Genomic DNA, 21,789 nt, shown 5'->3' with positions numbered 1-21,789 from the left:
CTTGGAGCAGCTCCCTCAGAGGTACCTTTCTCCAGAAGGCTGGATCAAAGTTGATCAGTAAGGCTCAATGTTACGCCAGGCTTTCGTTTGTGAATGGCCCTTTAACGGAAGGTTAACTGGCTATCAAATGTCTCAAGAACTGAATCTTATCAGACATCACCATATATTCAAAAGATATAAATCAAATATATTATAAAATAAACTTTATATTTGAAATAAAACATCTGAGAACAGTTAAGTCAAATAAATAAAAAAATATGTGTGATCTTATATTTACCCTCCACAGCACAGGAATAACCATGGTTCTCTCCAGTTCATATCAATCAGTCATGTAACAATCAGGATGTAAGAAAATAACTGCAGATGCTGGTACAAATCGAAGGTATTTATTCACAAAATGCTGGAGTAACTCAGCAGGTCGGGCAGCGTCTCGGGAGAGAAGGAATGGGCGACGTTTCGGGTCGAGACCCTTCTTCAGACTGATGTCAGGGGGGCGGGACAAAGGAAGGATATAGGTGGAGACGGGAAGGTGGAGGGGAAGAGAGGGGCAGAGGAACAGAATAACAATCAGGACTTACTTGATCAAACTGCTAGCCTTTTAGTGGAAGACTCGCACCATAACTTAATAGGCAGAATATTTCCATCTGCGAGGCAAAACTAGAGCCAAAGAATATATCATCACCAAGAAATCATATGGGGAATTAAGATAAACCTATCCAGAGGTTGATGAAAATTATGAGCTTGCCAATACACAAACTTGCTCAAGCAAATAGTACAGGTGCACTTAAGAGACTAAATATATCAGGGAGAAGAGAACAGATAGATGAAAGATTAAAGTAGACCTGAGTAAGATATTTAAAATGTGATCTATGTGGACCAAATAGTTCATTTCTGTGCAGTACATTCTATAGAATGTAATGTAAAGCATCTTAATCTTGAATAATGCAGATGATAAATTATGACAATATTGTCCTTTTTACTGAATCTTTTGTGGAAAGAGAAAGTTATGCAGATATATACTGGGTTCACAAGTCCAATGCAGAATGTTCATACTAAAGTCAAACAATTGGCATAATATTTTCTGCAGTTTTGAGACACAGCCTTCATGGAAGTCCGTTCTTCGTACAAATAGTGAAATATAGTTAATAACTGAGTAAAATACTGCCATTAAATCTGCAGGGTGAATTATGGTAGAGTCATTGCCCCTATTCAACAATGAGTCTACCAAGTAGATGAATACCAAATAATGTACATATCATGCACAATAGTCATTGAAGGATCTGAATTACGCCAAGTATATCAGCAGTTTGTATGATACAAGTACTGCATGGGCATGTAGATCTCTGCTGGCCTGCTATATCTGATTTCTAGCTCAAAAGGCTGAATGGCCTACTCCTGCACCTATTGTCTAAAACAATGGGTTTTTTTAAATGGACTACATCATCCTGGATCTGTCCCTTTGGCTGGATTTGCTTAAAGACAGTGGCCAAATACAGAGTAACAGGTAACCTTTGGTTGACCATACACTTAGTTCCAAAATGCTCTAAACTTGCCAACTGCCTGTCAGCCTTCATGTAGCCCAAATTGCTACATTAAAAATACTAACTTGCCAGATGTTTGTACCCACATTGAAGCTAAACAGTGGATGACAGAATTAAAAATGCCTCTTATAGACAGCTTCAGTAAGCATCTTTCAGGATTCCCTTGTCCAGCAATGATTTTTAATATATAAAGGACATTTCTTGATTCACAGGAAATAAATAAAACGCTGAATTTATTTGCCACACCATCTCCCAAATTATATCAAAAATATCAAAGACATTTCAGTAGTCACTAGCTCTATTTGTAACAAAAACTTCTAAAATGTCATTTTAACATAAATTTACAAGCATTCTCTACTTGGTCTGTTTTACATACAATTAAGAAATGATTTTTCATTGGCACTCCACAGTTTCTATTTCAGTCTCAATGTCAAAGCAAACTAGATAAAATTAAGTATAAAAATCATGCCATTTCTGTGTAACAATCAGCTAGAAAATGTATCAGAATGCACATAATAAATGGCAGTACTTTTAATAATGGTCTAATGTTTTTTGAAAAAAACTGCTATTAACTGTGAAGCATTAGATGATTAGAAGAAAACATTGTACTGTACAAGGCTCAACTCACTAAAATAGCAGAATTTATCAGAATGTGGGCCAAATCATAAAAGCAATATTAGGGCTCAGATAATTTATATTTGAAATAAAACATAGTTCAGTACAAGACATTCTTATTTCAGCAACTAAGTTGTATACATTTTTACGACAATTCTCCACAGGTTTTTATAGACCAAGTTTATAATACAATATAGAATATTAGTTAATTTACAAAATAATTGACTTCAAGCTTTGAATTAATTAAGAGCTGCAAAGATGATCAGCAGAGTAAAAATAACACTATTTTTCTCCCTAGGTAATAAAATTTAACATCTGAACTTCCATTATGCATAATAGCCATGAAATGGTCAAAGGTCCGTCGTTTTATTCTCAAGTGCAGCTGCTATTTGCTGCAGTCGGACAGAGAGCTGCATCTTTTGTGCTGCTGGATCTTGTTCTAAGGCATTTATTATCTGTAAACCCAAACAGTGTTGCCATGTTAATACTGAAATGAAGCTGCAGATTAAAACAGTTATTTCTGTCTACCGCACATTTGTCCTTGCATTGAAAATTAACATGAAAGTAATTTGTCAGCAAAATTATAAAACAATTATAAAAATATTTTAAATGCAATCTATATGTTTAGATACAATTAATGCGTTTTGATACTAACCACCAAAAAAGGTGTCAAATCATTTTTTAAAATACACTAACATAGATATAGGGCAGCACAATTGCATTAGAGTTAGTGCTGGTGCCTCCCAACACCAAGTACTTAGGTTCAATCCTGACTTAGGGTGCTGTCTGTATGGAGTTTGCACGTTTTCTTTGTGACCACTTAGATTTTCCCTTAGGAGCACCAGCTCCTCCCACACCTTAAAGACCTGCTGGCAGGTAAAATCGCCAATGTTAATTACCATTAGTATTATGGTAATGGCAAAATAATTGACGTGGAGTTGATGGGCATTTATGTGAGAGAGTACTAGTTGCGGAGATACTGGAAAATGAGGAAGGGGATAGACACAAGAGGAATTGGACTAATGGGATGCATCCCATTATTTAGAAATATGCAATACTATCCAGCAATGCCTCATCTTCACGCCTCATGAATTCCTTCCTGTAGGTGAATATGTGTCGCTAGGTTCAAGGTAATATGCAGTAACTAGAACATAAGCATTATTAAAGCAGAAACTCACCTCATCGTAGTATTTGTTTGTGTATTGGTATAACTGATGCAGTGCTACCATAGTGTTCAGTTTGTCTGTATGAGCCTGCAAAATAAAGCACTTAGTTGGAATACCATTCATGAAAATATTGCTCCTTTATAATAAATAACAATGAGTTAACTCATTATGATTTAACTAACAAGTACAGGTGTCCGAACAATAGATCATTCTTGCCTTGCACCATTTCTAGTTCCTAAACATGTACAGAGAAACTCTCCTATCTTCATTTCTGAAAGCCAATCTGTAGGCAGAGTCAGTTTTTGTAAATACGAAGTGGCTGCGACCTCCACCTGTTTTGGGCATATGTTGAACCAGCTCTTGAATTCAATCCTAAATATGAGCTGGAATCAAACATGTATTCACCAAGAAGACTAATTTGAAACATTGCACTTTGCTGATAGGTATTGGCTCATTATTGTCACGTGTACCGAGGTACAGTGAAAAGGTTTTGTACGCGTGTCATCCAAATAAATTAGGTAATACGATACACGAGTATAATCTAGCCATATAAAAGCACCGCAGGTAATGCAAAGGGCACTTCCTAACTCGACCCTTCAACCACAGCAATCTTAATCTAAACCTTTGTCCCTTTCAAATGGAATGATTCTATGATTTTGCTTGTTAACATAAATTTGTGTTGCATGTTTGCTTATCACTTCCGTCTTCACAGACCTGCACTGGATGCCCACCTACCAATGCCCTTTACACGCTTGCCTTGTGCCCTCAGTTATTTCATCCCACTCCCAATTCTTAAAAGGTTTACCGCATGCATCCAAAACGAGCATTACTCTGTTCTTTCAGCTCATGAGTCAGTCTTAAATCTAAAACCTCTTCTGACCTTTCTCCCCAACGTTGAAGCCTCTGCAGGGCTATCTTTTCAATCAAACTTTGATCAACCTTTCTGATATTTTCCTTCTGGATCAATACATGTATCTCCTTTACAGATAACTCAGCACATTGCTTTTACTAAGTGTTGTATTAATGCAAGTTGTTACTTATCCGAAGAGTCAAAAACTAATTGGATGCACCATTCTCTTATCATTTTATTGGGTGGGAGTATTAATTGTTCCAGAAAGCTGCCTATCTCATGGATGTTAGCTGATATTGAATGTATTTAATCCAGGATAAATTCTATTCATGTAATTGCAGTCTAAGGGCATGAGAAATGAAATTGAAGATCTATTTTAATTTAAATAGTTTAACACTATTACATTTGGATAGTGGGATTTTCCAAGAGACGGAAAGTCTGGGCAATGACAGATATATCACACCGACTTTTTAAAAAAGCATATAGATTTAACTCCACCAACTAAACTGTGGAATTTGCACGTTCTTCCTCTGACCATGTGGGTTTCTTTTGGGTGCTCTGGTTTCCTCCTACATCCAAAAAACACGCAGATTTGGAGTTTAATTTGCCTCTGCAAATTGCCCCTGAGGTGTTGTAAATGGATGTGAAAGTGGGATAACACAGGACAAGTGTGAAGGGTGGTTGATGGTCAGCATGGATTCAAAGGGCCAAAGGGCATTTTTCTATGCTGTATCTTTCAATCAATCTACTCACTGACCTGATTTGAATATTCTCTGTGAACCAATAGATCAGATTTTAAAAATAAAGAAAAACTACTCCATTATTTTTAGCAATTCTGATTTGAACCATGCAAGAAAGTCAAAAATGGATACAACTCACCCTTGAGACCTCAGCTAAGTGTGTATTCATATCTTGATCACTGACTTGCACCATCTGACGAATACCCTTATAATAGCTGTTAAACAAAGAGCAAGTATAAATTGACAAATAGAACTTCGTACAAGGTTAACATCAACCTAAAACAGCTTTTCATCTAAACATAGCACAAAAAGTAAGGAAATTTGTGTTTGGTAGATTATTTCTTTGTTGTAACAATGCTTCTTGGCAATAAATCGTATACTGTTGGAAAGCCTGTTTATTTCCCTTTTAAATGGTGCCACATTTGTAAGGAACATGCATTTGTGGGATGAGCAGCAGAGCTGAGTATATGGGTTGCGCCCATGAAAAATTTGCCAAATCTTCTCTGCCAATGCCAAACAGCTTATTCTGCTGTTGCTATTGACTCTTGTTTTGAGCTTCTGGTACCCCCAGGTGCTGACAATCAGGTGCCTGATAGAGTAACATCTTTTGGTGGAGGCAGTGTGATGGTGTGGGGCGGCATCTCCCTCACTGGAAAAACGAGGCTTGTCATCATTGGAGGCAATCTCAATGCAGAGAGATATCGAGATGAGATTCTGCAACCAGTGGCAATCCCATTTCTCCACAGTCTGGGATCGAACTCTATCCTCCAAGATGACAATGCTCGCCCCCACAGAGCAGGGTTTCTCAGAGACTACCTCCAGAATTTGGGAGTGGAGAGGATGGAATGGCATGCCAGCAGTCCTGACCTCAACCCCATTGAACACTTGTGGGATCAGCTTGGGCGTGCTGTTCGTGCCAGAGTGACCAACACAACCACGTTGGCTGACTTGCGACAAATGCTGGTTGAAGAATGGGATGCCATCCCACAACAGTGTGTGACCAGGCTGGTGACCAGCATGAGGAGGAGGTGCCAGGCTGTTGTGGCTGTGTATGGTTCTTCCACACGCTACTGAGGCTCCTGTTTATTAAATGAATAAATTGTTAAATTGCCAATATGTCTTGTTTCTTCAGACTTCAATCGTCCAATCCACCAAACAACACCGAACAAGAGTCAATGGCAGAATAAGCTGTTTGGCATTGGCAGAGAAGATTTGGCAGATTTTTCATGGGCGCAACCCACATACTCAGCTCTGCTGCTCATCCCACAAATGCATGTTCCTTACAAATGTGGCACCATTTAAAAGGGAAATAAACAGGCTTTCCAACGGTATAAGATTTATTGCCAAGAAGCATTGTTACAACAAAGAAATAATCTACCAAACACAAATTTCCTTACTTTTTGTGCTATGTTTATATGCTCTGACTGTCTCACAGCAAAGCCAGAATGGATGAATTTGGAACATTGTCTTAACCTGCCAAAGTTTCTGTTCCATCTCAATCGCCTTGCAGTGAGTGGCTTCTAATGCTATGAAAAAACAGCAGTTTCCCTGACATTCCCAGCATGGATGGTACTGACAACTCCCATGACTGCAGCAATTGGCACAGTTAATAGTACATCCTGCAAGTGACCTAGAACTATAATAGGAATTCATCTCACAGGGACAGCTAAGAGGGTTATTACATTTGTTCTGCTCACCAATATACAGTTAGGATGCTATAATACCTAGTATTCTTTGCCTTTGAAATGTTTCTATGATTTTTCTTATGTTTCTTTATCTGCCTACAAGCATCACTGTGATTCTACCTTTATTCAGAAGATCCAACTTTCCAATGGCAATTTAAAAAAAATTCTCATTAAGAAAATTGAACTTTGTAAGTTAAAGCAAGCACTTTCTAGGTAGTGTAAGTGAATCCAAATCTCAAATTCAGCAGAGGGAGAATTTCAAAGATTTTTTTTTTTTTTTGAACTCCAGTAAATAAATTGAGCTTTAAAGAGAAACGGAAATTTATATTTATTTTCTGAAACACATTAAATTTATTTTGAGGTTATATTTCTCACTTACTCCTCCACCATTTTCTTGTATGTGGAAATTTCTCTTGCATAAAGTAACTTGTTGCTTGGAGACTCCTGAAAAAGTAAAAATAGACATCTGCTAAGAAAAACATCAATATAATTGTTAACATTATCAAAGATAAATTTGGAAAGGCAATTTTAATCTTGGAACTTAAGTATTTAAATCAAAATCAAGAAAAATATAACAGATGGTTTTCACTACAATCTAGAAGCAAAGATTTTCCATTTGTTCAGATTTTAAATCCTTTTCTTTTTTTAACTTTTTATTAAACTTACTCTGCTCAACTTGTATTCAGTCTTTGTACATGCATCCATGAAGGTCTGTGCAATCACCGATAATGATGCATCCACTACTTCATTAACTTTCACATCAAATATGAAGTGCGGGTTTTTCAGTACGTTTACCCAGAACCTCAATGGCAAACTGGAAAATTGGAAAATACCTTAATTACAATAATTACTTGTGAAAACTCAATGTGCATTAAAAGAAGAAAGATAGTTGTTATGAAGTTGCAGACGTATCATGCAAGATCCTTTTTGTTTTCTTCCCAAGTTAGTTCCATCCTATGCCACATTTCTTTGTTCCAACATAAAGATAAATGTTTATCTTTATACAAGATGATCAGTGCAGTCAAGTCCTTGGAAGAAAGACTGAGGATCAAGGGTCCCAAAGTAGCTGGCGTTAGAAGTACAGGAATCCCATAAGATATTCAGCAGGTGCTGACTGCCATGACTTCCATTCCCACCATTTATCCACATAAACATTTTCTTGGCCTCTCTTTTACCCTTTTTAGATATGAATGAATCTAGCAGTAATTTAACTGGATTGGATAATATAATATAACATAGCTTCACAGCTATGACCAGGTAAAAATTAAATCTGGTATATTTTGCTAGAAAAGAGAATAATAAGAAGCAATCCACATGAAATGGAAAGCCTGGTACATCCTTCACATATTGTCAATATATTGAAATATGTATTTAGATTGTTAAGCACACTTTAAGTGTTAACAATAAATTAAAACACACGGCTATAGTTTTGCCTAAGAAACCACAATCCAGATAAATTACTTTCATTCTCTCAACTGTTGGTCAGTTATAACACAAACAAATATTTTTTTGTATAAATGCCACCCGAGGTTCTCCAGCAAATCATTTCACCCACCAACATCCATGTAATAAAGAAATAGAACTTTTACGTTTAGACATATAGCTGGTATTCCGAATCCTACCTGTTAGTTTTCCAGATGTGAATAGTTTCTTCGTCCATTATTTCATTCTTATGTGCTTGCTCATCAAGGAAATCAAAATAATATTTCACTGCCGTTGGAACTATTTGATTTGTACTGAGAACACTCTGGAAGAAATTATCTACAAAGTTTTGCAGAGTCCCCTGTTTTAATTGAAACCAAACATGTTAAAAGGCTTTCACCAGGAGGTTATTTTAGGTAGTGGGTAAAAGCCACTTGACATTCAGTTTTTATGTGCTACATCCAATAACTTTCATGCAATATAATTAGTCACAAAATAACCACAAAAGCATTCAATTTAAACATTCTTATTGCAATCTATACTCCTCATGATTTTGTCTGTGGGTGGGCCATGCAAAATAAGAGGTTTTGGTCCCTTGTGCACTCTGTTAATTGGCAACAGTACAAAACGAAGATTAAAAGAGGCTACGGTTCTTGCTTGTTGAAGGGCACCAATGATTTGCTGTTGGAAGTGTTTGTATTGTATTTCTATTGCAAAAGGATTAATTTGTAAATAATGATGTGCAGTCAATTAGCCATTCAAAATCACCTTACAAATAAACAATTGTCGTTTGGACATGCAAGCAACTCATGGCAATGAATCCCAGCAAGGATTTGGGTAAAGGGAGAAAAATAGTCTGTGATGTAAAAAATGGTGCTTTCTGAATTCAGGGACTGAATATAGCCATTCTACCAGTCAAATAGTCAATGATGTATTCAAGAGAGCGTTAAATATAGCTCTTTGTGCTATCGGAAATCGAGGTATGGGGAGAAAACAGGAACGGGATACTGATTTTGGATGATCAGCCATGATCATATTGAATGGCAGTGCTGGCTCGAAAGGTCGAATGGCCTACTCTTGCACCTATTTTCTATGTTTCTATCCAATATCAGCTCTTGGACATTCTTAGTATAACTTTTCATCTAAATCCTTCACTAAATGTATTTAAATCTCAGGTTATTGTTCACCAATGACAATAGTTGGCCTCTTGCAATTCTATGAAAAAGCATTCTAAATGTCACAGAAGAACATAAAAAAAAGAAGCAAGAACAGGCTATTCAAACCCTCTACCACAATTCAATAAGATAATGGTTGAAAACTTACCTCACTGACCTTTGCTACACAATTTCCATATCCTTAAAATTCAATATTTTTTTGCCTTTACACCTTGAATTTATTCAGCATCTAAACTGCCATAGACCACATATTCCAAGGATGTACAGCCTTCTGGCTCTTTCATATCTGCCTGCATTTGTTACTCTGACCTGCTCTTGTAACCTCTGTATCTGTGTAGCCAATCAAGTTGAGTTTCTGGTCATTGGCAATTCCACCCCTCCAGGAGACTATCAGATTGGGCTAATGTCATAGAATATAAAGTGAGGTTGGTTACATTTTGTTTTGTTGGCGATGGTCAATTGATGCAGTACGAATGTTACCTGCACTTCTCAGCCCATGCCTGACTGATGTCACGGTCTTGCTGAATGCAGGCATAGGCTAAGGAGTTAGCAATAGAATTCAACATTGTTCATTGATTGCTATTCTGAGTCATTGATGAAGCAATCAAACATAATTGGTCTGGGCACTTGCCCATGGACCTTGTGGGTGAAGCCCTGGTGCTGGGAAAATTGGCATCTGATAATCACCACCATTTGGAAGCAAACTTGAACAAATCCTTCTTATTTTGACAACACTTAATAAAACACACATAAAATCTCACCTTTACAGACAGAAGCCTTGTCAAATATATTTCCGTGATCGCTTTGGTCCTCTCTTTCGCTTTCATGCTGCCTCGCTTTGATTTACTTTCATCTACTTCATCTAATTGTCGCACTAAGTGCCACCTTTTATCTTCTTCTAAAAGTCCACTTTCTGGAATTACCAAATTGAGGGCAGAAGAATTACCAAAACATGACACATGTTTGCCTTGCTTTAACATTTTTTCAAAATATACAGTGAGAGATGCATTTAGACAATAATGGGGTGGCATCTGTCTAAGCACAATAGCACAAGAGGACCAATATCACAACTGTTTTGACTGCAAGCGTTGTTCTTTTCTATTCTAGTCAATGGAATGGAATAATCAGGCTGAGTTAAAACAGCCAACACTGTGATATGGCCCACTTTGTGTTACTGCCATCATGCAAGGGAAATCCCAAGGATCAGACAACAAGGAGGTGCAGGAGCATGATGTGATCTGTCAAGAAAGAAATCAAACCATATCAAGTCACAAATAATGTAGTTTGTGGCTTGGCTTGGGCAATTGGAACTTTCTTTGAAGGGCAGAAATAACGGCAAGGATTTTAGGAGAGATGGGTATGGAAATGGAAAGGATCATTGCATTCAAGGATCTTAACAAAAAGAAAGGGAGATTAACAGTTGGATTAATTGAGTGTATCAAAATCCAACGCTATCTACCAGTGTCTCTACAGTAAATGCTCATTTCAGGTCCTTATAAAAAGGGCATTGGCAAAAAAACATGCCTGTTCCATAGCTGTTTTCTCCTTCCAAGATACACAGACAGGTCAGGTTAGGCTGGATTCTTCATTCCTTGCAACCTAGCTGATACAAGGTACAAAACTGTCCCATATACAGCATAACAGTAATAGAGAGGCCACTAGGAGAATAATTTTGGAAAATGAATTAGTATACTGATGGTCCGCCTGAGATCAGCTTTAGGGAAACAATGTTGGGTACTTCATTCAAAATCTTATCTATTCCCAAAATGAGCTAGGACAGCTTGGCACTGAGTGTCAAAATAAGAGTGCTCTGTTTACATTCTCACTTCAAAATAAACTAACATCATTTATATCCAGATACAGTGCATCAAAATAAAGACTGAACAATTTTAGCAAGTTAACTCAGTACAAAATAAATCAAAAACAATGTTCTCTTTCCATTATTTTAGAAAGTCTTGCATTAAATTATAATTTTTCAGGTTATCTGCAAACAGAGAATAATATTTACACTGGTAATCAACATGACATTATATTTTCTACTTGTTAGCAAATTGTGAGAAAATGTACTGACTTTCACCATGGATAATCTGCTGATGATCATAAGGTTGCTGAGCATGTGAAGACTGCACTAAAATGAGAGTAGAGAAATCTCGCACCTACAAGGACAACAATGAAATTCTCCATTAAACACACACATTCTGATATAGGTTTGTTTTTGATGTGCTGTGCCCATTAAGGAGCATTGTACAACATGAAACCATTATGAAGAAGCATTGTGAGGACAAATCTCTACCCTTAGTCTGCTGTTGCATTGGAGCAAAGAATGGTAACTAATCTGAGGAACGAGGTGATGAGGGGATAAAAGAACACAGTGGGGGCAGCACAATGGCACAGCAGTAGAGATGCTGCCTCACAGTGCTTGAGACCCAGGTTCGATCCTGACTACAGGTTCTGCCTGTACGGAGTTTGTACGTTCTCCATGTGACAGCGTGAGTTTATTCCAGGTGCTCCGGTTTCCTCCCCGTTACAAAGACGTGCAGGCTTGTAGGTTAATTGGCCTCTGTAAATTTCCCCCAGTGTGTAGCATGCAGAAGTGGGATAACTTGGAGCCAGTGTACAGGTGATAGTCAGCATGGACTCGGTGGGCCGTAGAGCCTGTTTCCACATTGTATCTCTAAGCTAAATACATTGATGTGAATAGATTGAAGAAACACATACAAATTTCTGTTAATTTAATTATAAATATTAAAGTAATGAGTTGGAGTACCATAAGCTGTCCGGGAGAACTGTTCTTTCCTAATTGACTAGCACAGCCACACAACTTGACCTGATTAATGATGTAGAGGAGAGTTGTAAAGTGTCAGAGAGCTGTCAGGGAGCTGAGACTATGCTCCAGGGACAAAAAAAAGACAAGCTGTGACATGTATGATTCAAGCTGATCAGAATTTGCAGTTGCAAGAGAGCCTGAATCTACAGTAACTTGACGGCATTCAGCAGTATTTTAACCCACCAGTTTCTACCTTTCCGCATAAATACGTGTGATATTCATGCCTTTGTGCCCTAAATCCTGTAGCTTCAATACGATTAAACCCACCCTGCAGATTATAACTTTGATTTAATGAAAAAGTTTCATCATGAAACGAAATATATTTCAAAGTACTGAAGATTTCATATAAGTTTTGATTGCATGAGATAAATTGTGGCTAAACTGCAATAACACAATGTCAGAAATAGGTGACTGTTCTGACATTATTCTTGATTGCCTCTTGAGCTTTTCACCAAATGTTGTTATGATTTGAGCTTTTCTTTAAAATAGCACAGTGCAACACAGGAGTGGGGCCTTTGTCCCACAATATATGTGCCGAACATGATGTCAAGTTAAGCTGATCTCTTCTGCCTGTATATCATCCATAGATAGACACAAAATACTGGAGCAACTCAACGGGACAGGCAGCTTCTCTGGATGGAAGGATGGGTGACGTTTCGGGCCGAGACCCTTCTTCAGTCTTGACCCGAAACGTCACCCATTCCTTCTATCCAGAAATGCTGTCTTTCCCGCTGAGTTACTCCAGCATTTTTTGTCTATCTTCGGTTTAAACCCTCATCTGCAGTTCCTTCCTACAACTGTATATAATCCATATCCCTCTATTGCATACACTTCCATGTGCCTATCTAAAAGCCTCTTAAACGCTACTATCGTATCTGCCTCCACCACCACCCCTGGCAATGCATCTAGATCCCCACAACTGTGTAAAAAAAACCTACCCCACATATCGCCATTAAATTTTCCCCCTCTCGCCTTATAATTATGCCCTCCAGTGTTGGACATTTCCTCCTTGGGAAAAGGGTTTGACTGTCTACCCCATCTATGCCACTCATAATTGTATATACTTCTATCATGTTTCCCCTAATGTTCCAGAGAAAGCAATCTAAGTCTCCCCAGCCTCTTCCTGTAGCTAAAACCCTCTAATCCAGGCAGCATTCTAGTACACCTCCTCTGTACCCTTAGTATGCTAATGTATATCCTAGAACAAATGCTGTGGAGGGACATTGATAGACGATGTTTTGTATCACGACCCTTCTCCAGGTTCTTGCATATCTGGAACATATCCTGCTGCACTCGGGTTAATAAGTTTTCAAATAGTTAGTCAGCCCTTTGGCGACACACGACAATCTACAGATGTGTCATTATTTCTACAAGACTTGCATCATTGTTCCTCGACAATGAACCATTGTTCATTCTTCAGAGTTCAGTCTTCGAGGAGCAATTGTAGTCACAATAGGACAATATATATATATAGACATGTCCGAAATACATTAACTCTGTCGATGTGTTTTAATAATGAAAAGGCAGGCAGTTGTTACTCACATTATAGTGTTTTAAAGTGTTTATACGTCTCCATTTCCCCTCTCGTTCTGAAGTGACATCCAAATCTGAAAGGATTTGACCAGTGGATCCTGGCCGCCATTCTATGAGGAAAGAAAACATAATGTCTTCTCTACCAAAGCAAATATTGGCCCAAACTGTACATAGTTTCAACTGGTAGGTTAGAGGTGAACCCCCTAGCAGGGTGGTCCTCGTGAGCAAGTGTGTTCAGAACTTTTGTACCTGTGCACTGAACCACAAGCAGACTTGGGTTGTGGGCCCACAATCTGGGGCCCAGTTGCCACTCATAAAAGAGCCACAGCAATGGATTCTGCAGGTTATTAGGTGACATTTTACTGCTAAAGATAGGTGCAGCCGGGAGTAATGAAGCAGGTTTACTCAAGTCATGAACGATTTGCAGTACGAATGTGTTGATGACGGGGTATCATTACTTCTGATGAATTTTAAGGATAAAATGTCCAATAAAAATTTGATATAACTCAGTGGCTTGCTGGATTATTCTGGGGGTCAATTAGGAGTCAACTACATCGCTGTGGGTCTGGATTTGGATTATTGCTTAATAAATATGGACGGCAGACAATATCGCTTTCAAATATAGGGCTATCGATAGATTTATGACAGCCATTATTCTGGAATTATTTAACTTACTGCTTCTAAATTCTCAAGCAACCAGAGCAACATTTGAATTTGTCTCTGAATCAATCGCTCAGGCTTCTGGTTTGCTAATCTAGTCATTAAACCACAGGTGGGAGGCTTTGAGACAGTTTCAGAAGTGATTAGATGCAGCGGAGAAATCCTTTGGAAATGCGAGGGTATAGAAATGAACATGATTGAAATGACTCACCAAGGACAACACTGTCTAGTGCCGGCCTTTGTGAAAAGGGAAGTTTTCTATACACTTGGTCAAGGATTTTTTCTTTGACTTGAGTTATGCTGTCACAGCTTAAGACCTTTACAGGCATAGATTCTCCAGAATCTTGTACAATTACATTCAAAGTCTGGAAAAAAAATAAAAGCAAAGTAAAATAAACAAGTCGTTCAGAGTTGCATAGTGCTCCATATTGTCCTCCTTATTACTACTTATCTGGTTTTGACATAGTGCTCAAGGTTTCTATACTCTCAAACACAAGTCTACATATGTTGGAATGTGGAACCATAAACAAATTGCTGGAGGAACTCAGCAGGTCAGGCATGGTCAACATTTTGGGTCAAGACTTTGCATCAGGAAACATCAACAATTCCTTTCTCTCCACAGATGCTACCTGACACACTGAGTACCTCTAGCAGTTTATTTTTTCCCCCATAATTTTGTTGGTCACGTTTCCAAATATTATAACCACCGTTCACCTTAAATGTAGATTTGATCCTGGAATTAGCCTGTAATCCCAAGAAATCTGGAAAATGTATGCTCTTTCCAAATGATAACATCTTTGTACTCAATACGTCCATAAAACATTTTGGTAACATTCAGATCCAGGAAGTAACTATTTGAAGAAAGTTTTATTCAATTAGTCTTGTTTTCCTGCAAGTTTCTAAGTAAGTACATCTTTCCTACCCCAATTTGTGTTTTGTGATTGGTGCTTTCTTTCTGACCTTCTCACTGACACTGTTATAACTCTGTAATGTTTAAGCATAAATTGGAAAAAAATAACTTTAGGTGACCTATTCACTCCAATACCAATATAATTTAAGTAGCTATTGAATTACATTCACTTTAAGATGATAACACTTTTCATAAGCAACCTGCATAAACAAAGACACCTTCAAGTTTTAAATGTACTAAATACTCAGTTATCCCAGGGAATACCAAGTCAATTACAGTCTGCTTTCAACTGTTAACATTTGTTGATTTTGCTATTTTACGAGACTAGAACGCATAGAAGGAAGGACTCTGTGAAAATTCTGTGTAGAAAAGGTGGAAGAACAAAAGCAGCTCTCCTCTAGATAAAACAGCAGAAGATATGTTAATAAACCAATTTTGACACTTACAAGTACATGATATTCGACATCCTCTCCCAAGAGTCCTGTGTCGTTTAGAGTGTATTTGGCCTTTTTCATTTCTGCATCAACTGGTCCCTTCTCTACTTGGTGTTTGAGCCCTTTGAACAGCCTGTACAGTGGCTCGCCAGCAGAATCCTTCATTTCATAAGTGAAGAACAAAAGCCATTCAGGTTTTGGGATAATATTAACACATGGGCAGTATAGAAGAATGTATAGTATTTAGAGTTACCTTCAGAAACTGGTATAGGCAGATAGACATCCAGTTGGAAAGCATTCGCTCCACAACAGTTTCACTTCTGGCAGAAAAGAATGGAAAAGCTCATATTTTCATTCTAAACCATTTAACAATTTGGCTTATAATTTATGTGCTCTACTGTGTTCATTTTATCTCCAAAAATATACTTTGTTATAAAATTTGCAACACAAAATACAGTGTATTCTTACATCACCATTCGCGGCACTGTGGCCTTTTCCCATTGACTTGTTGTGGTGACTACATCGCACTTCAGTGTGTAACTCACAATGTAGTGTAGGAAGGAACTGCAGATGCTGGTTTATACCGAAGATAGACACAAAGTGCTGGAGTAATTCAGTGGGTCAGGCAGCATCTCTGGAAAAAAATGGTGGGTGACGTTTTGGGTCAGACCCCTTCTTCAGACCCACAATATAGTCCTGGACTTGGAGAGTGCCTGTCTGTGGTATTTGGTCATGGAAAGTTCCTTGCAGTGGATGGCCAGAGAACGTCATTCAGTGTGTTGATTATTGCACAGCAGTAGTTCGCATTAATCACCACATGTGTCGCTGACAACAACTCCAACCACACAGTGCTGTGTTACACAATTGTTGCAATTAACCTTAACGGTTGCAAAATCTCTTCCTAGACCTCCTTGACCTACGGGTGTCAAGGGTTATGGGGAGATGGCAGGAGAATGGGGTTAGGAACAAGAGATAGATCAGCCATGATTGAATGGTGGAGCAGTCGATGGACCGAATAGCCTAATTCTGCTCCTATCACTTATGACCTTGATCCATTGAGTTCCTCCAGCACTTCGTGTTTTATTCAAGATTCCACCTTCTGCAGTTTCTTGTGTCAGTTAAAGACCAGTAACTGCCTTAAAAGAAAAATCAGGAAACATTAAATTGAAGAAAAGGAAGACGCGAATAGTAAATAACTTTATCAAAGGTAAAAGGCAGAAAATGTGACGAGATTGAAATGTTGGCACAATGCAATGGGAACACCAATCTTGTAAATGAAGAAACAAACCAGTTTGAAAAGGTTGAGAGTCCATTCTCTACAATGTGCTCTGGCCACAAGATGTCAAAGGAATTGAAACAGATAATTACTGAAAACCAGTGCAGGGGTTCCAGAAGCAATTAACTAAGCAAACAAAATGTTGGGCTTTATGAAAACACCAATAACTCAACAGGGAGAAAGTGATGTTTCAGCTGTGCAGAGCCATGCTCTGGCCCCAATCCCCGAGTACTGCAATCGTTTAGCTATTAAGCTCCAGGAAGGTGTATAGGCCATGACAGGTCCTGCCTTAAATTACAAAGACAGGTTCTTTAATCCTGACAGTTCAGATAACGTTTAACAATAAGTGTATTGAGGTGAAACGGCGGCACTCGCTCACATACCTTCGAAGCATGAGCTTTGGGTTTTTAGCAACATATTGTTCCATGAGCTCCAGGAGTAGTGTCCTCATGATATCAGTGTAGTATTCAAGCTTTCCATGCAAAGCAATAGTTAGCAAAGATGCAAAATAAACTTTCTGTCTTGCAGAGAAATCTTTCTGGCTCTCAAGCGTGCGAACAAACTATAAAGAAAAAGAGATGCAAGGGTTTCAGAGTACTATTGTGTTATTAAATTAAAAATGAAAGGTGCAAATGAACGGCTCAGCGGTAGAGTTGCAGCCTTAGAAAAATAGAAACATAGAAAATAGGTGCAGGAAGAGGCCATTCGGCCCTTTGAGCCAGCACCGCCATTCATTGTGAACATGGCAGATCATCCACAATCAGTAACCAGTACCCAACTACTCCCCATATCCCTTGATTCCACTAGCCCCTAGAGCTCTATCTAACTCTCTCTTAAATACATCCAGTGATTTGGCCTCCACTGCCCTCTGTGGCAGAGAATTGCACAAATTCACAACTCTCTCTTGGTGAAAAAGTTCCTTCTCACCTCAGTTCTAAATGGCCTCTCCCTTATTCTAAGACTGTGGCCCCTGGTTCTGGACTGAGGTGAGAAGGAACTTTTTCACCCAGAGAGTTGTGAATTTGTGGAATTCTCTGCCACAGAGGGCAGTGGAGGTCAAATCACTGGATGAATTTAAGAGAGAGTAATATAGAGCTCTAGGGGCTAGTGGAATTAAGGGATATGGCCTCCCCTTTATTCTAAGACTATGGCCCCTGGTTCTGGACTCCCCCAACATTGGGAACATTTTTCCTGCATCTAGCTTGTCCAGTCCTTTTATAATTTTATATGTCTCTATAAGATCCCCTCTCATCCTTCTAAACTCCAGTGAATACAAGCCTAGTCTTTTCAATCTTACCTCATATTTCCTCATTACAGCACTTGCAGAACTGGAGTCCCAGGTTCGATCCCGACTACGGGTGCTGTCTGTACAGAGTTTGTACATTCTCCCCATGACCTCGTGGGTTTGTTCCAAAATCTTTGATTTCCTCACACACTCCAAAGATGTACACGTGTGTAGGTTAATTGCTTGGTGTATGTGTAATAAAATTGTCCCTAGTGTGCGTAGGATAGTGTTAGTGTGTGGGAATCGTTGGTCGGTGTGGACTTGGTGGGCCGAAGGGCCTGTTTCTGCGCTGTATCTCTAAACTAAAAATAAACCTAAATATACCTCGATTAGATTCAGGTTTCTCCAATGTGACAGGTTACAGATTTTGCCAGTCTTTAGCAAGTCCTGGAGCAAATGTATGGAAGAATAGGCCTTTCGTACTTACGGGAAAACGAGCAAGGAAGCAGATAGTGAAGATGGTTGTGAAAGATTGCAGCAGGATCTGGATCGATTGGCCAGTTGGGCAGAGGAATAGTTGATGGAATTTAATACAGAGAAGTGTGAGGTGTTGCATATTGGGATGTCGAACAAGGGCAGGACCTATACAGTAAATGGTAGGCCTCTCGGTAGTAGTGTTGTAGAGCAGAGGGATCTAGGAGTACAGGTGCATGGTTCCTTGAAGGTCGAGTTTCAGGTAGATAAGGTGGTCAAAAAGGCTTTTGGAACTTTGGCTTTCATCAGTCAGAGTATTGAGTATAGAAGTTGGGAGGTCATGTATGAGACGTTGTTGAGACCACATTTAGAATATTGTGATCAGTTCTGTGATCTGTACCATGTCGTAGGAAAGATATTGTCAAGCTCGAAAGGGTTCAGAAAAGATTTACGAGGATGTTGCCAGGACTAGAGGGTGTGAGTTATAGGGAGAGGTTGAGTAGGCTGGGTCTCTATTCCATGGAGCACAGGAGGTTAAGGGGTGATCTTATAGAGGTGTATAAGATCATGAGAGGAATAGATCGGGTAGATGCACAGTCTTTTACCCAGACTAGGGGAAATCGAGGACCAGAGGACATAGGTTCAAGGTGAAGGGGAAAAGATTTAATAGGAATGTGAGAGGTAATTTTTCCACACAAAGGGTGGTGGATGTATGCAACAAGCTGCCAGGGGACGTAGTTGAGGCTGGGACTATCCCATCATTTAAGAAACAGTTAGACAGGTACATGGATAGGACAGGTTTGGAGGGATATTGGTCAAGTGCAGGCAAGTGGGTCTAGTGTAGCTGGGACATTGTTGGCCGGTGTGGGCGAGTTGGGCCAAAGGGCCTATTTCCACACTGTATCACTCTAGGACTCTATGACACTGGTGATGCTTCAATTCTATTTTTAACTGTGTGTAAGTATTGAGTGTGGATATACAAAATGCACAATAATGGAATCAAAGCAATTGCAACTCTCACAACAGTGCACAATTTACTGCTTCTTTGGACAACTGCTCGAATTCCAATAAACCAAACACTTAAATTATAATGCAATGAAAGCAAAACAATAACTAAATAATGTTACAAAATATTTGTTTGTTTTTTTAAAAAGCTCTTATCTTTTGTTTAGGGGATTCTTTAAAGTTGAACATCTATATTATTATTATAAGCGTGATCTTTAGTTTCCACACTGCTATTCTATGATAGATTTTCAATATTTTCATGACTGATTAAAAGCAGCAAAATTATCCTCACCCTCTAACTTATTATCCAATCAACTCTGTTACTTTTAGGAATGAAATCATCATCGCAAAAGCAAACATTCTGTGGTTTTAAATCAGTTCACCGGCTGGGAGAAAAATGCACAAAATTGGCCACAGGTAACCAAAACCTCCAGATTTGAAGGTCTGTGGAGGTTTGTGTTTAAATCTATGATTGTATTCCTGCCTATCCCTTTCAGATAATTCAATGTGTGCAGGGCTGGGAACAAAGGCAATTTATCCTGGTCATCGTACCTAATAGTTGTGCACCTGTTGTCCAGACAAAAGAATAAGATGAAGTCGTGCTAATGGCCTCATGTTTGTGTCTACATAGGAAGCAGCAGGACTTTTACTGTAATGAAAAATGCATGGAGACTATGTGACCATGATCTCCATCCAACTTGTTCTCCATTACACCTGGGAACTCAGCACTCGGAGCTGAAACCAGGAGAACATCTCCTATTTACTCCTGGCTACGTACAGTTTTTTTTCCCGCATGGTGTATTACTTTGAAAAAAAAATGGAAGCAGCAGGTCACATGATTCCTTAAGCACACTCCACCATTAAATATCTAGATCATTTTGTACCTCAACACTTTTAACCCAATTCCCACATCCCTCCATTCGCTTTAACGTCCAGAAACTTAATCACAGTCTTGAGCAGTCTGAACCTCGTAGCATCCAAAACGCTCTACGCTTCATGGAGGATTATTAGCAGAATGAAGGGAGAACTCCCTCCCACTGACCCGAGGAAAATCTAACCAAAAAGCTTGAAATGAAAGAGATTCTATGCCTCACTTATTGAGGTAATAAGTAAGTCTGTGTGGGTTTGTGCTTCCAGATGGAACAGTACATTTTAATGGGTCCCTTGGTAGAAGGAGTTAAGGCCTTATTCTAAGACTCCTTGATACAAGAAATTACTTTTGTCCTATTTTACAAAAGTTGCTGGTAAGACTAAGCCCTTTTAACGTGTCACAGGACCTCCCAAAATTCTGATCTCCAACCAAGTTAGCATTGTAAAAGAAGCACCAAAAGGTTACTAAGATGCCAGAACCCAGAAAGACCCCCTACTACCTAGGTTGCCTGATACAGTACCAGCCCAGAGCCAACATGCTGCAGCAGGGCTCCCCAAATGTTCAGCTGTTCAACAGTTTGTTGACATACAAGGCCCTGTCAGAATTGGTCGTATAGCTGCTCATTAAAATTTAATGTTGGTGCCCAATTAACTGCCAAAAAACCAGTGGCCTGATTTTGAAAATGAAAATGGTTGATAGATATTGTGCAAAACCCAAACTGTTTGTTGGAAAGAAGCCAAGTTGGCTGCCCTTTAACCAGTGGCCAAAATTAAATTTACTTAAGAACAATCACTCTGACCATGCACCGAGCAGCTCACCTGGAGTGTGATTCATCAATTATACAATTGAAATGCAATAATTTTGCTCTTTTGAAGAACAACACATGTATAAAGGCAGACTTGGTGACTGAAAGCCAGTTCTTTTGAATCACAAAATGAATGGACTCTTGTTCAAGTTAAACTTACATGAATCAAAAAAGATTTGCTGTTTAGCAAATTTGAAAATTGATTGAGAGCCTGTCTCCTTGCCGGTGGGATGTCCAGTTTACCAGTTATCATCACATCGTTTTCTCCATCCTTTGATGGCAAGAAGAAGACGCGATCGGTGTAGGTCTTATAATCCAAAAAGGGAATGCCAACATCGTTTACATCACTTGAATGATCTTCCATTTCAGTCACTAGATCTGGGAAAAAAAGAGGAATTTGTTTTCAAAGGAAAGAAAGAGCTACAGCTTTAGTAGGTTAATGCAAGTAAATTCTTAAGTAAGCTGGCACTTGAATCTCAATATCTCTACAGATAACATTGATGCATATTTTGTTACAAAAACAGTTAGCAATGATGCACGAGGAATCTTTTCATTGTACTGTTTGTGAATTTACA

The 21,789-nt window shown here is 38.8% G+C and overlaps 1 protein-coding gene across 5 annotated transcripts in view; it reads right to left on the bottom strand.

The window, feature by feature from the left end:
• Window positions 1-1,199: 1,199 nt before the first annotated feature.
• Window positions 1,200-21,789, bottom strand: part of LOC144604876 (plexin-B2-like) — a 190,431-nt gene continuing 169,841 nt past the window's right edge. For all 5 annotated transcript variants that reach the window (XM_078419665.1, XM_078419660.1, XM_078419661.1 and 2 more), the window contains 14 exons: window positions 21,375-21,592; window positions 17,218-17,396; window positions 15,812-15,878; window positions 15,571-15,717; window positions 14,426-14,579; window positions 13,564-13,664; window positions 11,266-11,350; window positions 9,956-10,107; window positions 8,220-8,380; window positions 7,264-7,411; window positions 6,977-7,041; window positions 5,052-5,127; window positions 3,335-3,409; window positions 1,200-2,611 (listed from right to left, as the gene is read on the bottom strand). In XM_078419665.1, coding sequence (XP_078275791.1) covers window positions 2,507-2,611; window positions 3,335-3,409; window positions 5,052-5,127; window positions 6,977-7,041; window positions 7,264-7,411; window positions 8,220-8,380; window positions 9,956-10,107; window positions 11,266-11,350; window positions 13,564-13,664; window positions 14,426-14,579; window positions 15,571-15,717; window positions 15,812-15,878; window positions 17,218-17,396; window positions 21,375-21,592 — 1,733 coding nt within the window. In that variant the 3' untranslated portion in view covers window positions 1,200-2,506. The remainder of the gene's footprint in view (window positions 2,612-3,334; window positions 3,410-5,051; window positions 5,128-6,976; window positions 7,042-7,263; window positions 7,412-8,219; window positions 8,381-9,955; window positions 10,108-11,265; window positions 11,351-13,563; window positions 13,665-14,425; window positions 14,580-15,570; window positions 15,718-15,811; window positions 15,879-17,217; window positions 17,397-21,374; window positions 21,593-21,789) is intronic.

This window comes from Rhinoraja longicauda, chromosome 23 (assembly GCF_053455715.1).
Source record: "Rhinoraja longicauda isolate Sanriku21f chromosome 23, sRhiLon1.1, whole genome shotgun sequence".
Taxonomy (NCBI): Eukaryota; Metazoa; Chordata; class Chondrichthyes; order Rajiformes; family Arhynchobatidae; genus Rhinoraja; species Rhinoraja longicauda.
The sequence above is the reverse complement of the archived record's forward strand: the minus strand, read 5'-3'. Positions and strand labels throughout refer to the sequence as shown.